Source organism: Elephantulus edwardii, unplaced genomic scaffold (genome assembly GCF_000299155.1).
Source record: "Elephantulus edwardii isolate Elephantulus edwardi_28Jun2011 unplaced genomic scaffold, EleEdw1.0 scaffold00157, whole genome shotgun sequence".
NCBI lineage: Eukaryota > Metazoa > Chordata > Mammalia > Macroscelidea > Macroscelididae > Elephantulus > Elephantulus edwardii.
Window position 1 is genome coordinate 4,195,856 of NW_006399907.1, and position 20,734 is coordinate 4,216,589.

Genomic DNA, 20,734 nt, shown 5'->3' on the forward strand with positions numbered 1-20,734 from the left:
GTAAAATCTGCTGAAGAGCAATAATGTCAGTCTAGACACTAAAGTGCACCTGGTCCAGGCCATGGTCTTTGCATTTACTTGCTATGTATCCATCAGAAAGCAGGAAAGTGACTCAGGATGATAGAAGAAGAATAGATGCCTTTGAGTTGTGGTGCTGGAGAAGAATATTGAACTCCTCCATGGCCTGCCAAGAGAACAAACAGGTCTATCCAAGAGAGAGTTAAACCAAACTTCTCCTTGGAGGCAAGAATTTTTAAGATCTACCTGACATACTTTGGAGCCAAGGATTTTGAAGCTCCACATAACATACTTTGAGCATCTGGGCAGGAGGAATCAGCCCTTGGAGAAGGACATCAAGCCTGGAAGGGTGGAGGGACAGTGCTGGAAAGGAAGACCTTGGTTGAGATGGATTGACTTAGTGATGAAATTGGCATCACATAGAGTTCAGAGCTGTTGTACATAGGATTGCTATAATTTGCAAGCAACTCGAAGGACATAACAGCAACAGCCACCTCTAACAAAGTATACTGGTAGATTGTTGTTGAAGTAATTCATTAAACACTTAAAAAATTACCTGTCTTCTCAAAAATCTTAGATTACTCATCTGGAAATTATGAATAATGTTGACTTCAATAGTTGTCAGGACTTAATGTGGAGCTATACCTTTAAAAGTGCTCAAAAAAAAAAAAGTTAGCTATTATCTGGTTGTATGTCCTGCTCTCATTATCGTTGGGTCTGAACTAACTCAGAGTCATAGCTGACCCTCTTGTAGACTTTAAAAGGGTATATATTGCAAAGGATGTCTCTAGAAACTCTGTGAACTTTGATAAATGTTGATTGTGATAGAGGGGCATCAGGACTTTTGTTCATAGGGTCCCTATGAGTCCTGATGAATTCAAAGGCAGTTAACAACAATGAGAATGATTGCAGGGGAGGAAACAAGTATCTTTCTTCCTGGGAGCACCTGGTAGATTTGAATCACCTGCTTTAGCTTTGACAGCACAACTTCTTACCGAACTAGGCCTCTAGACCTCTCCATTTGTATAAAGCTAATAACTGTGTTTTAAGTAAATCAGTGATTTTACTTAATGTGTAATGTAAGTAGGATTCTCTTTTCAAGTGGTAATTTCACATTTTTTCCTACACAAGTTCAATAAGAATTTAATTATATTCAGGAATTAATTTTCTAATAACATCATGGTCATTTCAGTGAATGTACCCTTTCTGACTTCAGTTTTCATTGAAACTCCAGAGAAACTTGACCTACTTATAGTTCGTTATTATTTTTTCATTAATGTGACTTATTAAAATAGCTTTTCTTTCTGTTAAGGAGAATTATTTTCAAAATTATTAATGTGGTACTGGGTATTTTATTATGTATGTTAAATAAAAAAATGTGTTCCATTTTTGTAATGCTTAAATACTAAAAAAGCTAAATAGAATAATTTTTGTTCTATATGAGAGTTACATTTATTATTTTAACTTAAAATATTAATGGCATATATATCATATGTGTATATTAAATAGGATTAGATTCCTTTATTTCTGAACTTATATAATTGTATATGCATTTATTTACTTACATAAAATATAAAATCAAAGAAGACTGTTATAATTCTTCTACATCATGTGGTGAGTCTACTCATTTGTTAGTCAGTTGCCTTTCACAGATTCATATGGTACCAATAAGTTCTCATAATCATTTCATGATTTCTATCACAATTTGGATTTGTTTTTAAGGAAAAACCACATTTTTCATGTGATTTTTTTTCTTCTCTTTTTTTGAAAAACAGATAAAAAATACTGTTATAATTAAAAACAGGAATATAAATGAACATAACTAGTCATGGATGCTTGGGTCACTTATTTTCAGCATCAACTGACTTTAAAATGTTTTAAATTAAGACAACTTTGAAAGACCTAGATCTATTTTAAAACATTGTGTATCATACTAAATTCATATTTAAATATGTCTTGGATATAAATAGTGTTCTAAATTTGAGAAAGTATCTCTTTTTCCTTTAGTAAGTAAATGAGATGTCTATATGAGTAACAATGTACGTTTTCTTTGAGTGTTTTTTCCACATAAGACTTTAGGTTTTCCAAAATAGTATCAATGTTGGGAACATTGAGGCTACAAAGTAATATTACAAAACCCCAACCAGACTCTAAGCACTTAGGCAATGATAAGTGGTTGATGGTTTTGTGAGTGTGTTTTCATTAGCACATTGAAATAAAAGTCAACACTTATCCCATCAGACATATTCCTTGTTTGTAAATTGTCTGCATCAGAGTCATAATCATAAATTGTTTTCCTTATAGCATCAGCGGCTCCTAGAAATACTAGATACAGAGAAGGAACTGTTAAAAGAGAAAATAAAGGAAGCTTTGATTGAGCAGTCTCAAGAACAGAAGGTAATACTTAAGTGTGAACAGGGTGTGGAAAGATTGTGATGTGCTCTGCTACCACAATTAATAACTTACATCTCTACCCACCTATCTTATTTTTTATAGGAAATACTAGAAAAATGTTTGGAGGAAGAACGACAACGAAATAAAGAGGCATTAGTATCTGCTGCAAAGGTATTTCATGTGTAATAATGGGGCTTTTTGTAAATGGTGATATTAAACACCTGAATTTAGTCTTTTTATATAAAATTTCCTTCTAGAAAAATGGATTTTTTTAAAAAAATTTCTTCTTAAGTTTAGGAAACAACTTTTAATATTATTGCTAAATTTCTGTTGCCAAACTCTGATGCTATTGGAATACTTTAGATTATTAATTATGATAATAATTATTATAATACTCTACCAGGCAGACTGGAGGGCAACTGCCTGGCCAACTGACTGGAAGAGATCCATATTTATTCTCATTACAACAACACCAAAGATGATGCAAAAGAGTGGATATTCTCGAGCAGTATACTAATATATTATGCAAGCAAATTCCTGTTGAAGATCCAAAAATTATTGGAACAGTACGTTGACAGAAAACTACCAGCATACAAACTGGGTTTAGAAGAGGCCATGGCACTGGGAACATCATTTTCTGTCCGATGGATCTTGGCTGCAAGAAGAGAGTATCAGAGCAATGTCTGTCTATGTTTCATTGACTATGCACAGGCATTTGATTGTGTGGATCACAACAAACTGTGCCTAACTTTGAGAAGAAGAGAAATTCCAGAACACCTGATTGTGCTCATATGAAACCTATATTTGTATGAAGAAGCAGTCATCAGAGCAGAGCAAGGAAACACTGCATGGTTCAAATAGGGAAAGAAGTGTGCCAGAGATGCATCTTTACAATCTGTATGTAGAACATATCATTAGGAAAGCTAGGCTTTATAAGGATGAGTGTCACTCATCAACAGCCTACATTAGCAGATGACCACCTTGCTTGCCAAAAATGAGGAAGACCTAAAGTGTTTGCTGCAGAAGGTCAAGGGCTGCATTCTTCAATATGGATTGAAGCTCAACATCAAGAGGACAAAAATTCTCACCATTGGGCCAAATGGCAGCATCATGATAGACGTAGAGGAGATTGAAATTGTTAATAATTTCAGCTTACTTGGTTCCATAATCAATACCCTTGGCACTGGCAGTCAGGAAATGAAAAGATTAATTACATTGGGAAAATTTGCACTCAGAGACCTCTCCAGAGTCCTAAAGAGCAAAGATGTCAGTCTAGAGGCTAGGATACACCTGATCTCAGTCATGGTCTTCACAAGTACTTGTGATTCATCAGAGAGCTAGACAGTAACTAGGAATGCCAGAAGGAGGAATGATCTTCAGAGTTGTGGTGCTAGAGAAGAGTGTTGATATACCCTTCACTGTAAAGAAAAGAAACAGATTTTTCCTGAAGAGGGTGAAACCAGGTTGCTTCTTAGAGGCAAGTAATTTGGAGCTTAGTCTCACATATTTTGGGCATGTCGACACAAGGACTACTTCTTGGAGAAGGACATTATGCATAGAAGGGTGGAGGTCCAGTGCAAGAGGGAAAGGCCCTGGATGAGATGGATTGGCACAGTAACTTGGATAATGGAGGTAGGTATGTTGAAAAACCAATTTTAAAAGAGCCCATCTAAGTATTATATTTCTAAATATTAAATATACATACACCAAGAAATATATTTATAGCAGAGGACTTTTTAGGAAGGACTTGGTATGAGATACAGATATTTAGAAAAGGTTGGCAAGGGAAGGGTGAGGGTAGGTGGATGAATTCATCCCTCTTCATGGCCTTTAAAGACAGCAGTGCAGTAGTTCTGGCACAAAACTAGTTGAAGAGGGCAATTTTCCCACTGAGGCCTCACAAGTAAAGCCTTTTTAATTGCCTTATGGTGAAGTGTAAAAAATCACACAGGTATTTAGGGATCTGACTCTTCACTTTTCACTCTGAGACTGACTTTGGGCTGCCATTGAGTTCATTCCAGTTCTCTTAAACCAAAAACCTTATCATTATAGCAACACAAAAAGCACATAAAAGAAGTGAACTATCTACTATGCAGTCATATATTAATATGTGAAAAACAATGTCATCCTTCTCATTCTTAATTTTAAAAAAAAGCTTTTTCATAAAATATATTTCATATTAGTGCATTTTATGTTATTTTACATATATTCATAAGCAAATTATTTAAATACTGTAGGTTTTAATCCCTAGTATAATAAATATTAATATCTTTTCATCACAAACAAAGCCCTATGCAACAGTAAATAAATTTTCCTCAAGACAACTTTTCTAAACATCAGGACAACTAGGCCTCAGGTTAAACAGTACATTTCCAACTATTTGATCTCAAGAACTCTTTGTACTCTTAAAAATTATTTACTTTTTATTTATTTATTTATTATTAATTTTTTATTTGTATAAAAATAAAATGAAATTTATTCTTTAAGCAATTGATAAATATATCTCAAAAACAGCAGTCACAGAAGTAAACCCCAAAGGATCAAAGTTTGTGTCTTTTATGTTTACCTAAACTTGCTTTAGTCGAGGAATTATTGCTCTATATTTTTTAATTGACCATTATTTATTTTGAAGCTTGAGAAGGAGACAATGCAGGATGCAGTTTTAAAAGCCATAGAAGAAGAAAGAAAAAATCTGGAAAAAGCACATGCTGAAGAAAGGGAATTATGGAAGACCGAACATGCAAAAGATCAAGAAAAAGTATCTCAGGAAATCCAAAAAGCTTTACAAGAACAAAGAAAGATAAGTCAGGTTAGTAACTTTAACTCTTTGCAATTATCCTTTTTACTCCTTTTTCTTAAAGCATCCTATTTTATCCTACTTAATTAATTATACTTTAGTGGACATTAGTGTTTAACTTTTTATGTAATGTTATTTCTTCTAAAGTTATAATATCGTTAATGTGCTTTCATCACTTTAATATTTAAAGTATGGAACCTATAATTTTACCTTTTACTTTTCCAATGCTCAGAATCCAGATTTATGCTTTGTCTTGGCAACAACATTAACTTACTTGTTACTTCCTTGTCACAAACAGGCATTGTTGTCATTGTATACTGTCAGGTCAGAACCAACCAATAGCTTACTCTGCAGTGGGTTTTCAGAGTCATTAAGTCAAATGGAAAGAGATTATAGCCCAGCCTTCTCCCCAGGAGCAAACCAGTGGGTTCAAACTTCATGCCTTTGGGATTGCAGTGTAGCTTCTTCACACTAGGCCACCAGAGTTCTCTATATTGATACTTATAAATATAAGATAACATAGAGTAAATTATAAATTATGATTATTTATGTTACATTTGCAAGTTTGATTTGAATGTGTGGTGGCCTAGTTGTGTGGCATAGTGGTAAGAAACTGTAACAATTTCAAAGGTGTGCAGTTTGAATCCACCAGCTGCTCCAGGAAGAAGAATGCCCAGTCGCCTCTTGTCCAATTTACTGCCTCTGAAAACCCTCTGGAGGGTCTGCTTGGGGTCAGTTTCTACTCAATGGCACACCTTTTTGTAGTTATACCCTCAACATTATTAATACTTAATTTGTAATTGTAGTTAGATGTGATTGAGTTGACTAGTGCCATGATATTAATTAATAACTAAATTACAATAGTAATGATTACTATTACTTTTCTCACTGTTTTACATAGTGGCTCTAATTTATTCTTTAGTTTTAATTTTTAAAATACATTTTATTAGGAAGAAAGTATTATTATTCTTATTTTACAGAGGAAGACGCCAACGATTTTAATAATGTTGTTGTTGATTGCTGTCAAGTCGAGTCCAACTCATAGCAACCCTATGAACAAAAGGCCTGAAGCCTTTCTATAACGATCATCATTTATCTAAGTTAACAGAGCTTCCAGAAGCTTGCTGTTTAGCCTTTAAATCCCTGCAGGCTAATTTGAAAAACTTTATTGTTTTATTACTATGTATACTTTGTTTCACATACTTTGGCATGTTGTTAAGACAGACAATTCCTGTGAGAGGGACATTATACTTGGAAAGGTCAAGGGTAAGCAAAACAGAGGAAGACCCTTCCTTCACAAACTAGTTTGACATAGTGGCTGCAGCAGTGAGATCGACACTGTCAGAAATGATGAGGATGGCCCAGGATAGGATAGGGTCAGACCTGTTGTTCATAGGGTCACTAGAGTCCTCCTCCACTAAATGGCACCTAACAACTGTAACATTATACAGGTCTGCTCTGGTTGCTTCATCACTGGGGACTTGCACTATTAACCTAAAAGTGGCACCTCTTCAGTTGTTCTGACCACAACTCATTCTCTGAAAGGAAATGGTCATTCTCCTTCCGTGTGTTTTACAGCCTCAGAAACCCAGTGTCAGGTCTGCTATGATTTGGCCCAGCTCCACAATAATGAGGGTTGTTTTGGTGGGTTTTCTTTTTTGTTTGTTTTTTTAGTTTTTAAACCAAGCAACTCGTTGGAAGCAAGGATTCTGGGGCTTCATCTGACATACTTTGGGCATGGTGCAAGGAGGGACAGGTCGTTGGAGAGGGACATCATGCTTGGGAGGGTGGAGGGACGGCGCAAGAGGGGAAGAGATGGATTGATTCAGTGACTGGGGTAATCGGGATGGGTTTTTCAGAGGCAGTGCGATTGGCACAGGATAGAGCAGGGTTTAGGGCTGTTGTACATTGGGTCGCTATGAGTCGCAAATGACTCGACGGCACATAACAACAACATACTTACTTTGAAATAAAATGTATATTCATCTCATTAATCATTTGATAGTGATCTTTGGAACCTATTAACTTCTATGAAAAAAACTTATAAAAGACGTTACTGTCATTTATGTATATACTTAATATTTATTGAGCATCTAAGTTTGTCCTTGCACTTTTGCTAAAAAAAAATAAAAAAACCTCAAAAGTGCAGACAGATAGTTATATATTTATTAAAAGTTAGTTATATAAATTATGTATATATAAATAAGCAACATTATGACAAAGAAAAGATGTCAACAGTGCCAAGGATTTCATTTTATTTGGCTCCACAATTAATGAAAACAGCAGGCACAAAATCAAAAGACATGTTGCATTGGAAAAATCAACTGTCCCGGACTTCTCCAGAGTGCTGAAAAGGCACAATATCAATTTTAAAACTAATGAATCTGAAACCAGTCCTGTCCTGCACCATGCTCACACTTAGGACAAGAGCCCATTGTAGCAATCACCATATCGTTCCAACTGGTTGAGAGTCTTCCTGTCCTTCACCAACACGCCACCGTTTCCAGTGTGACAAAGACTCATCATTCCTGCCTCCAAAGAGCACTCCAGCTGCACCCTCTCCAAGACATATCAGTTTATTCTCTTGGCCATCCATGAGATGTTCAGTGCTCTTCTCCAACACCACAGCTCAAAGACATGAATCCTTTTCTGTCCATCTCTTAGATACAGAGAAAGTAATCAGAAAGACTGTGGCCTAAATCAGACCATCTTAGTCCTCAAACTGACATTATTCCTCCTCAGTAATTTGGAGAGGTCCCTAACTGCAGATTTTCCCAGTGCAATATGTCTCCTTCTTTCCTGACTCTAGAACCAAGGATGTTTATTGTGAATCCAAGCAAGATAAAGCTGTTAACATTTTCAATCCCCTCTCCATCCATCATGATGCTGCCTATTGGTTCAGTGGTCAGAGTCTTTGTTTATTTGATCTTGAAGATGTAATAAATGATAGTTATAGAAAGACTTCAGGTCTTTTGTTCATAGGGTAGCAATTAGTCGTGTTTGACTTGTTGGCAGAAACAACAACAATCCATACCGAAGGCTGTATTCCTGGATCTTCTGCAACAAGTTCTTAAAATCCTCTTCACTTTCAGCAAGCAAGGTTGTTTCATCTGCATAACGCAGGTTATTGAGGAGTGTCCCTCCAATCCTGATGCCACACTCCTCTTCATAGAGTCCAGCTTCTTAGCTAGTTTGCTCAGCACACAGATTGAATAGATATGAAGAGAGAATACAACCCTGACTCCCTTCTCAATTTTAAACCATACAGTGTTCTGCTCCGTTCACACAGCAGCCTCCTGGTCAAGTTATAGGTTCTGCAAGATCACAATCAAGTTCCCATTCTTCTTAATGTCAACCACAGCATATTATGTTCCACAAAGTCAAATGGCTTTTTATAATCAATAAAGCATAAATACATATTTTTCTGGTAATCTTTATTTTCAGCCAGGATCCCTCTGACATTAGCATCTGATATCAGAGGTGTCTGGCCTCTTCTAAATTCTGCTTGAACTTCTGGCAGTCCTTATCTATGTACTGTTCTAGACACATTTTTATGTTTTTCTGCTGTATTTTGCTTGCATGTGATAGTAATGATACTGTTCAATAGTTCCCTCTTCAGTTGGACCACCTTTAGAGGGAATAGAAACTAACATCAGCCTCTTCCAATCTTTTGGCCAGGCATCTGTCTTCCAAATTTTCTTACAATGGCTGATAAGTGCATCCAAAGCTGCATCTGTTAATTGAAATAAGTAACTTGGTAACCCATTGCTTCCTGGGGCATTTTTTCCCCTCAATGCTTTCAGTGCAGCTTCTACTTTCTCCTTCATTACGGTTAGCTCCTGCTCATATGGTACTTCCTGAAGTTTCACTTCCAGTGTCAATCACTTCTTTCTGGTACAGTGATTCTGTGTATTCCCTCATCTTTTAATGCTTTCTTGGTCATTCAATATATTGTCCATAGCATCTTTCAATATTGCGACACGAGGCCAAAATTTGTTTTTCAGTTCTTTCAGCTTTAGAAATGCAGAACGAGTTGTTCTCTGTTTATTCTCCAAGTCCAGCTCTCTGCACTTTCCATTATAATACTTTGGTGTGTTCTCCCAAGTTGCCCTTTGAAATATTCTGTTCAGTTCTTTCACTTTAACATGTTTTCTTTTTGTTTTGGCGTCTCAGTGCTCCAGTGCCGTCTTTAATCTCTTCTGACATCTGTGTTTTTTTGGTTTGTTTTTTTTTGTTTTTCCATTTTTGTAATGATCTTTTACTTTTCTTTATGGATGATATCCCTGTTTTCATCCCACAACTCATGTAACTCAAGGAAAATAGAACCAAGGCACAAATGGAGATTTGTACTCCAATGTGTATAGCAATGATGTTCTCAGTATCAAGAAAAAAGGAAACAACCCAAAGATCTATCAACAAACAAATACATTGAGAAATAGTGGTACATTCAAACAATGGAATACTATGCAACACTCAGGAATAATTTTGTAATATACTATGTAACATGGGAGAGGCTAGAGAGCATTATTCTGAGTGAACTAAGTCTCATAAGGACAAATACCATATAAGGTCATTACCATAAAAATAGAAGGATAAATAAGATGTAGATGAAAGTCTAAAGGGAAAATGGAAGGGAGGACAGAGTAACAGAGAGTGGGGAGGGAGTTTGATGATGGAAGGAGGAGGTTAAGGAATTAGGATACATCTAAGTGGGGACCTGGAAAGAGGGAGTGATAGTGAGCATAAATCAATGGTGATTACTTTTGTAAAATACAGTGGATGGGAATGATCCTATGAAACACAATGTGAATGAAGGAATGTATGAGACAGTGTATATGAATTTTGTATGCACATTCATATAAAATAAAAAATAAAATTTTGTCAGAAAACACAGTACCTAAAGATTGTGATAGATATTTCTCATAACTTCATTTGAGTTATGCTTCTGTTTGTCACTTCTTATGAGTTAAGGGTTATAGGTTTGTACCTTTATTCTTAATTTTCAGTTATTAAAAGTAAATTATATAAGCACGGCTTACTTATTTTCATGTTAAATTAATTCTGTACTCCTTTAAATAACTTGTTAAAGAATGGAAAGTACACATGTACTGACACTAAAGTGAACAAAAAGAGTATAGTCATTAATTAAAGTTGCTGTTCTAGCAAAGTCCTGTAAAAGGACTCCAGTGCGCACAGACACTTAAACTGCATGTGACGTTGGAAGCTCTTTGTAATAGTTTACAACCACATTCACTGTAATTTAGGGTTATGTTTCCTCAAAACCCACAGACATTACAATGAGTGGTTAAATTATCTTTGAGAAATTCAACATTGCCACCTGACTCTTCTTTTAAAAAAGGAAATAGCATTTCTATTTTAACTTCTTAGGCCAGATACTTTTATAACCATGAAATAATTTTTCACTATTCATTTCTTTAGTTTGATTCATTATATTTTAAAATGTTTTTATTTATAGCTTTCTGATAGTAACTTAGTTAATAGTAGATAAATATCTTAATAATATTTTTCATTGCCAAAAGTATCCTCTATGAAGAAGGAGATTTGTGCTGTTGGGTAAGGTGTGACTCATTATGACATTTCATACACAGCACAATACTTCCTAATCCTGCACCATCCTCACAACTGTTGTTGTATTTGAGCCCATTGTTGCAACGATAGCAACAATCCATCTCATTGAGGATCTTCCTCTTTTTCCTTTCCTTTACAAAGCATCATAGTGTCCAAGGAGTAGTCCCTTCTGATAACAAGTCCACAGTATGCAAAAGAGGAGCTTGCCATCCTCACATCTGAGTATTTCACCTTCTGTTCTCTTTCAGCAGACAAGGATGTGCCATCTCCATATTACAGGTTCTTAATGACGCTTCTTCCTATCTTGATGCTGTGTTGTTCTTCATAGAATCCACTTTCCCAGATTGTTTGCTCAGCAAACAGATTAATAAAAAAGGATACTACCCTGATGCACACCTCTCCTGATTTTAAACCAAACAGTATTTCCTTGTTCTTTTCCACCAGGAGATTTGTTAGTCTTTTCTGCAGATTCTTCATGAGCACAATTAAGAATTCCAAAATTCCGGGTATTTTATAGCATTATCCATAATAAGTCACACAGACTAATATCTTTGTATATCAAATAAAACGCAAGTAAACATTTTCCTGATACTCATTACTTTCATATGCTGCCTCAAGTGGTAAACTCTTCTTTTTAATTTGTTTTTAGCACACTGAGTATTCTTTCCCTATTTAAAAACTTCCTTTTTCATTCAGAATCATGCCCAGAGAATCTATTAATATTTCAACTTGGGACTTGAAATTTTTATTCATTATTTTATCTTGCTAAATGCCAAGACAAATTTAAAAAAACAAAACAAAACAAAAAGCAACAAAAACCAATAAAAACCCAAAACAACCATCGCTTGATTTTTTCTTCTCTCAAGACCTTTCCCTATTATCATACCTATAGTATAGTCATCTGCCAGTGGAACTGGAATTCGTCTGGTCTCTCTCTCCCTCATACACTCTTTCATATTCTTTAATCACCAACGCCTTATTATTTTACCTGTTAAATAACTATTAAAGATGCCCAATTCTTTCTTAATTGTGATCGTTGTCTTGACTGAGATCTTTAATACTTACCTGGCCTCCCATCTAGATATCTTTGCTTTCAGAGTTGTCTGTTTTCATTTTGAAATCGTTAATTAATAATTCACCTGTGTTATGTTCTTAGTGCTTCCAAGTAGCTACTTCTCCTGCAAATCTTAGAGCTCTTTTCACTTTCATGTTTTTAGTACCAAATTGCTAATGCAGTTACCATATTATTTTATGCCTTAAGTCTTTGTTCATTTTCAGCCTGAGTTGTTCTTTTCTTTTCTAATCTGTAAAATTAGGAACTAATTTTCCAGTTAGTTCTCAGAGCAGTCATTGTTTCATTCAACTTTTCTTCATTCAGAAAATTTTTCTATTCCCTTCATGCTTAGGTCAAGTATTCTTCCTCCTGCCTCACTTAGTATATAGTTATACCAGCGTTCAGTCATATAATACATACTTGTCTGTCTTCTTAGCCACTAGTTTATAAGTACCTACACCTGGAAGCTGCATCTTGAACTGTGCTAGATGTTACAGGAGGAACCATGTATTAATGAGACATTTTCTCTAAGAAATGGGCTTGTTCAGCAAAATTTAACTGTACTTAAAGGAGGCTTATATTTTCAGTCATATTTAAATGACCATTTTACCCGAAGTAGAAACTCCAAAAATAGTGCAATAAATGCCATTTTCCCTCTAGCAAAAATACTGCCTACATGGTCTGTTGACTGCTAAACTGAGAAGATTCATATTATTTTAATTGAGGGAAGAGTTAAGGAAAATTACTTTTAACTTTAGAAAAGTGTCCATTCTTCATCACTGATAGAGATTTGTGCTGTATTCTCTCCTGAAGCTGAATATTATCTACTGGCTACATGAAACAAGGAGAATGATTAGGTCACATAAAGAATATACTCATTTTTACTAGTCAGATTGAAGTATATTATAAGGGAGATTTTCCAAATTAGAAAGGATATCTTAGATATTTTTAGTTATCTCTGCATTATTGTTCATCTTTCTCAAACACCATATATGTTTGTGCATACTTGTGTTTGCATGTGTGGTTTAGATGAGATTCAGCTAATTTTCTAATCTAGGAACAAACCCTTGTTGACTAGCTCCCATTCCCGTATTGAATCTCAAAGACGTAATCGATTTGAATCAAGCCTTTTAGATTGATTTTGAAGCTTGGACCTTCAGGTTTATAATATTCTCTTTCACAGTTGAGAAATGACTGCTTAAGAATTATCTTGAGACCATATACCAACACCAGTGATGGAGTTAAGAATTAGATAAATTTGCATCCTGATCTCATTCCTTAACTAAATAAAACAACTCGAGCTGAGTTATCTTGTCCTTTTAAATGAAGTTGTTGGTACATTTTTTTTTTATCCCAGAAGACTTTTTGTACTGAACTTTACATTACTTGTGATTTAAAAAAAAATAACTAATTGCCAATTAAATATACTAAGGAGTATGTATGATTAAATTTTATTACCAGCTCTATTCATGAATCTTAGTCCAGTTCTTATTGTTTCTGTTTCCATTATCTGATATGGAAAGTGAGATTAGTAATACTTGCTTGACAGGCTTGTGAGGTATCCCAAATTGTATGGAACAAAAAGGAAAGAAACTGAGATGTATTTGTGAAAACAGCTTTAGAACTATGAAATATCATGAAAATATTGGGTGGTCCCGTGAACGATTCCCACGCAGCCTTCATGTTTACCTGTGGGGATTTTCAAGGCCCATTGTACTGTCCTGCTTCTCTGCCTGTGAAGATTTCTTTCTGCCCTCTCTGCATGTCCCACGAACGACAACAACAACATTGGGTAGTAGTAGTTTCAAAATGGAGCCTCAATGTCATGGTGCATAGTAACCAGAAGGTCAGTGTTTCAAGTCCATTAGTGGATCCTTGGGGAAAAAAGGGTATGTCTTTCCATTGAGATTTTTAGCCTTGAAAGCTCAATGAAGGGAAAACATGAGTTAGCATTAGCCAAGTGGCAGTAAGTTATTCTTTCCAAACTGGTAACGAATCAGAAAACTTTGTTCTTTAGTAAATTTTTGCAGGATATATACCTCAGAGAAAATAATATAAGAGAAAAATAAAGCAAGATTACTCACATGGTTGAAAAGCTGCCCTAAAAGTTTGTTGAATTGTGGGTTGCTCCTCCCCACCCCCCATTTAGTGAAAGAAAACCTGGTAAAGCAGTAATTAAAGAGCTTGACTGTTAACTAAAAAGTTATTGGTTCTAATCCAGTAGGTTTTTCATGGGGGAAGTTGTTTAAGATCCATCTGAGTTTGAATTAATTGGACAGCAATAGAAGTTCAAGTCAAGTGATAATTCTAGTTCAATACAGTATGAAACCATCAAGTCACAAACTAACCAGTGAAACATGTATCATTTGTTAAGGATGGATTGGGTGGAAATTATATTAGTTGTGCATTGAAGAATATGATCCATACTAATCATTGTGTTAGGGAGCTCTCATGTCCTAGGTGGATGAAAGCAAAGAGTACCAGAGGGCTGTCTATCTGTGCTTCAGTGACTATAAAGGCATTTGCCAGGGTGGATTACAACAAATTATGGCTAACCTTAAGGAGAATCAGAATTCCAGAACACTTGATTGGGCTCATGCAAAACCTGTATTTGGACCAGGAGGCAGTTGTCAGAACAGAGCAAAGAAACACTGCATGGTTCAGAATAGGAAAAGAATTTGTTAGAGATGTGTCCTGTCTCCATACCTTTTTTAATCTGTATGTGGAACAGATCATTTGGGAGTCTAAGCTCTATGAAGAAGACTGTGTTATCATGATATGGTATCATGATTGGAGGAAGACTTATCAACAACCTGCATTTTGCTAATGATACAACTTTGCTTGTAGAAACTGAGAAGGACCTGATATGTTGGCTGCAGAAGGTCAAGGACTGTAGTTTTCAATATGGATTGGAGCTTAACATCAAGAAAACAAAGATTCTCACCACTGGTAGCACCATGATGGATGGAGAAGAGACTGAGGTTGTTAATAGTTTCAGCTCGTTCAGCTCCACAATCAGCACTCTTAGCACTAGCAATCAGGAAATCAAAAGAAGAATTACGCTGAGGAAGTCTGCTGTCAGGGACTTCTCCAAAATGCTAAAGAGCGATGATTTCAGTCTAGAGTCTAAGGTGCACCTAATCCAGGGCATGGTCTTCACTATTACTTGTTATGCATCAGAGAACTGGACAATGACTAATGATGACAGAAGAATTGATGTCTTTGAGTTGTGGTGCTGGAGAAGAGTATTGAATATACCATGACTGACAGGAGAACAAATAGGTCTGTCTTCAAGAGGATGAAACCAAGTTTCTCCTTTGAGATAAGGACTTTGAAGCTCTATCTCACCTACTTTGTGCATGTGGCTGGGAGGGACCAGTCCTTGGAGAAGGGCATCATGTTTGGAAGGGTGGAGAGACAGCATGGGAAAGTAAGACCCTAGATTAGATGGATTGACTCAGTGACAGGGGCAATGGAATTAGCTGTGTTGAAATCAGTGAAGCTGGCTCAGGATAGGGCAGGTTTTAGAGTTACTGTATTGCTGTGAGTTTCAGGAAGACTCAGTGGCACACAACAACAAAAATTTTTATGTTAAAAAGTTTAAACCTTTCTACAGTAAAGATATCTGATTCTATTCCTGTATGATCATACATACACACAGTTAGAAATACTTGGTACAGAAGTTTAAGGAGCTACAGCCTTCAATATAGTTTACATCTCAATGTCAAGAAAACAAAGATCATCACCACTCGGCTATCACGATAGATGGAGAAAGGATTGAGGTTTTCAGTGATTCTATCTTTCTTGGATAAACAGTCAACATCTTTGGTCCCAAATCAGAAGAAAAGTCTGCTGTCAGGGTCCTCACCAAAATACTGAAGAGCAAGGATGTCAATCTGATGACTAAAAAGCACCTGATAGAGGCCATAGTTTTTCCAGTCATTTGCTACACATCTGAGAGCTAGTAAATGAATAAAAGTGATAGAAGAATTGATCCCTGTGAATTGTGGCATGGGAGAAGAGTAATGAATAGCCATAGACTTCCCAAAAAAGAAAGGAAAAAAGAAAAGAAAACCCAAGCAAATACATCTTGAAAAAAGTACAGCAAGAGTGCTCCTTAGAGGTAAAGATGGTAAAGCTTTATCTTATGCTTTAGACATGTTACTTGGAAATGCTATTTCTTGGAAAGGAACATCATGCTTGCAGATGTCTAGAGTTAGAGGATGAATACACAGTGACAGCAGCAGAGGGCTTACATGTGTCAGAAATAATGAAGATGACACAGGATAGGACAAGGTTCCGTCTGCTGTTGACAGGTTTGTTTTGAGTTGTACTCAGTGACACCTAACACGAACACAAAGCAATTTCCTACTCCTCAGAACATTACACAATTGCTGAAGTTGTAAAAATCTACTATAACGTAAGAATGCAAAAGACTCTGACAGAGAAAAAAAATTTATCTTTTTCAAAAACATCTAAATTTTTTTTAAAAAAAATACTATTTGTATTAAGAAACAAACTCTAAACTTCAGAATATGTGATCTTCTCAAATTGCTCTGTTACCATGTGCTGCTGAGTTAGAATTAACTCATAACTCACACTCACTTCCTCCCTCTGTGGGCTTTCAGAGGTAATGAATTGCTCAGGAGGATATTGTCCCTCTTTTTCCTGTAGAATAGCCAGTGGGTTTGAGCCCCATGCCTTTAGGTTTGCAAGGTAGCTCCTTGACACTGGCCACTGTTGTGGCAATATCACGATAGAAAGAGAAAAGGTTGAAATTGGCAACAGTTTAATCTTACTTGGATCAACAACCAGTACCCTTGGTACTAGCAGTCAGGATCAGAGGATGATTTCCATTAGTAAGTCCACTATTAGGGACATCTCCAAATTACTGAGTATCGGGTCACTTTGAAGAGTAAGGTGCACCTGATTCAGGCCATGGTCTTCTCAGTCATTTGCTGTGCATCTGAGAACTGGACAGTGAATAAGGATAACAGGAGAAGAATTGGTGCTTTTGAGCTGTGATGGTGGAGAAGAGAGTATTGAATACTCCAGGGACTGCTAAAGAGAAAATAGGTCCTGGAGAAGGTGCAAGCAGAGTACTCTGTGGAGACATGGATTGCAAAGGTTTGTTTCCCATACTTTGGGCATGTTACTAGGAAGGGCTATTCCTTGAAAAGCTTGGAAATTTGGAGAGTAAGGGAAAGAGAGGAAGACCCTTAACGTCAAATATGTCAGAGATAAGGAAGATTACGCAGGATAGAGCAGGGTTAGATCTATTATTCATAGGGTCAGTATGGGTCGTACTTGGCTTGAAGGCACCCAACAACAACAAAAAATTGCTGTGAGGACTAAATATGCTTATGTGGTGTGCTACATAAATATTGGACTACTAGTCAAAAAGTCCAAGGTTCAAATCTGCTAGCTACTATACTGGATAAAGATGGGCCGTCTTTTCTTGTAAAGATTAATAGCCTTGAAAAGCTGATAGAGGCTCTCCATGACTCAGAATCAATTTGACAGCAGTGGATATATTTTACTTTAAAAGTCTAAGCATAAGGCATAGCTTTTATATTTTTATGTTAATATTTTTATCTTATATTTTACTCAACCTTGATACCTTTCACACACATCTATTAACAAATAATAATTTTTTTCAATCGCAAGTACCACCAAAGAGATTTTTGTAACCCAGAAAAAACTTAACTTGGTTCACATATTGCCTGCAACATTGTGTTTAGCTATTGTTCAGCTGATCATTGCACTTTGCACTGTGGCTCCTTTTATAATTATCATCATTATTATTACTACCATTTTATTCACTTTTGTAATTTTAGCACCTACTTTAAGTGACCTTGGATGGTCTAGAGGTGAGGATCTTTGAGGCAAACCCTAAGCATGTGGGTCACATCTACTAGTCACTATGCTGGTAAAAGATGGACAATCTCGTTGGTGTGATTTGTTATCTCTGAAAATCCGTGGTAGGGTCAGATCTGAATTAATGCTAACTGGAAAGCATGTAACAATTGCTTTATTACCATGCATAATAAATAGTGGTTTGTTGTTATTGTTGTTTTAGTTACTGTCAAGTTAAGACTCATTGCAACCCTATGAACAACGTATCTGAACCCTGTCCTATTCTGTGCCATCCTTGTCATCTCTGATACATTTGAACCCATTGCTGCTGTCATTGTGTCTGCCTCTCTTTTGTTGACCCTCCACCCTTCCAAGCATGATACCCCTTTTCATAGAATAGCCTGTCCTAGCAATATGTCCAAAATATAAGAGATAAAGCTTTGTCATCCCTGCCTTCAAGAAACACTTTGGCAGACTATTGGATATTCAGTACTCTTTCCTAACACCATGACTCAAAGAAATCTATTCTTGGTTCATCATCTTTAGTCATTGTCTGGTTCTCAGATACATTACAAGTAATGGAAAAGACCATCGCCTGGATCACATTAGTTTTCAACTGACAGCTCCTCAGTATTTTGGAGAGGTCTCAATCAGCAAACTTTGCCAAAGCAAAATGTCTCCTTACCTTCTGGATTTCTGGTACCAAGGGTATTGATTATAAATCCAAGTATGATGAAATCATTATCAAAACTTTGCTTTCTTGATGTTGAAGTACAATCCACAATGAAGACTGTCATCTTTGATCTTCTGCAACAAGTGCTTTAGATCTTTTCAACAAGGAAGGTTGTGTCATTGTTGTCACGTGGATTGTTGAATCTTCCTTTGATCCTAATATATCCTTTCTTATGAGCACAATTAAGTGTGCTGCGATTCCTATTTTTCTCAATATTAGTTATAGTTTATTGTGATCCACATACAATCAAGTGTATTTTCATAGTAACTAAAACACAGAGACATTCTTCTGATGTTCTCTGCTTTCAGCTTGAATCCATCTGACATCAGAAGTAATGTCCCTGGAGTCACAGCCTCTTCTAAACCTAGCTTTAACTTCTGGTGGTTCCCTATGAACTTTTCTACCTGCTGTTGGGTAATCTTCAGCAGTATTCTGCTTGCATATGATATTAATTATATTGTTAGATAATTTCCACATTCTGCTGGATCACCTTTCTCGGGAATGGGAACAAAGATGAAGAAGATTAAAATAAACCCACAGAAGCAAAATATGACCTTAAGTTTATTCTACCTGAATTTAAAAGTTGTCATAAGAACAGGTTTGAGGCATTGATCACCAGTGATTGAAGAATGATCACCAGTGATCTGAGGAATGAAACAGTGGTTTAATCATTGGTTAATGATTATCTACTGCTATGGATTCCAAACTGTGTATGAAGGGGCCTTGTTCTTAATCCACATTGGTTATGCAAGTTATTTTAATTATTAGAAACATAATGATACTTAAGATCCATTGAAATTGAGCAAAGTGCTGTTTCCCAGTAGCACAGTTTCAGTTCGTGCTGCATACCTATGTAATTGTTGTATATTGTATCACAGTGAAGTGGAGTATTGGTGACTTGTTACAAAAAAGAAAGCAAATTACATGAATATCGGTGTGGAACAGGAAATAAGGGAGCTGGTATTCAGTATTAATCTTATATTTGAGAAGTGTGTAGTGTCCAAGCTTCTTGTGAGTAGAAAGTGTGGTTAGGAATATAATGAAAATATTTTTCTTTCCATTTTTGTATATTATCCTTTCAAATGACTGGTAGGTTATGACGCATCTACTTAATAAATAGAACAAAAAGGTGTTTCTTTTGGCTTGAAGAAGAGTGCACCATGAAAAAGTTACTGTTACAGCAAGGAAGCTATAGGCTGAGAGTGTGTGAGAATCTTTTAGGTAGTCTGTACTCACTGAATATGGCACTCTAGGGAGCACACAATGTGTAAAATATCGTTTCTACTCATAAGTAGATTTTATTTGAATTGTGAAAATACATTCACTCAATTCATTGTGACGTATTCTAGAATTGTACTGTACAAGATGTTATCTTTAGATTCTATTAATAAATAAAATGACCAATATAAATATAATCTCTGGTTTCAAAATAGACAAGTAAACTATATACTTAAAACTGATGGAGTGATGGGGAAGAATACTGAACATACAGTGGACTGCCAAGAGAACAAACAGGTCTAACCAGAGTAAAGCATGTTGCTTCTTGGAGACAATGATTTTGAAGCTCTGTCTCATGTACTTTGAGCATTTGGACAGGAGGGTTCTTGGAGAAGGACATCGTGGTTAGAAAAGTGGAGGGACAGTATAGAAGATGAAGACCACTGTTGGGATGGATTGACACAGTGATTGGGGGACTGGCTCAGGATAAGACAAGTTTCAGAGCTATTGTGCATAGGGTCACTAAAGGTTGCCAGTGCCTTGACAGCAAATAACCACAGCAATGATCTGTCTTTTGAGCAGAATTACAAAGGAGTTGGTCAAATTCAAATATGTAGAGATGCTATAGGAAACATCCTAAATGATCCAAGTTGTATCAAAAGAAGATGGGAGGGAATGTGCAGACACGCTGTTCCAAAAAGAATTGACAGGCACTGAAATATTTCAGGAAGTACCATATGATCAAGAGGCAATGGTGATGAAGAATGGTAAATGAAGAAGTTCAATTTGTACTGAAGGTATTGTAAAAATTTAGGCTCTAGTTATCTATGGAATACCAATTGACATATTTCAACTAACAGATGCAACCCAGGATGTGTTCCCTAGTCTGTGCCAGAAAATTGTGAGGACAGCTATCTGGACAATGGACTGGAAGATAATCATATTTGTTCCTATTCCCAAGAAATGTGATCCAGCAGAATATGGAAATTACCATGTAATATCATTAATATCACATATATTAAAGCAAAATATTTCTGAAAGTTGTTGTTGTTGTTGTTATGTGCCATCGAGTCGC

At 36.1% G+C, this 20,734-nt stretch overlaps 1 protein-coding gene across 2 annotated transcripts in view; it reads left to right on the top strand.

Annotated features, from left to right (window-relative positions):
• The window catches only part of CCDC91 (coiled-coil domain containing 91), a 392,671-nt gene that overhangs the window by 281,362 nt on the left and 90,575 nt on the right, over positions 1-20,734 (top strand). For both annotated transcript variants that reach the window (XM_006895069.1, XM_006895070.1), the window contains 3 exons: positions 2,323-2,415; positions 2,515-2,583; positions 5,045-5,221. In XM_006895069.1, the coding sequence (XP_006895131.1) occupies positions 2,323-2,415; positions 2,515-2,583; positions 5,045-5,221 (339 nt within the window). The remainder of the gene's footprint in view (positions 1-2,322; positions 2,416-2,514; positions 2,584-5,044; positions 5,222-20,734) is intronic.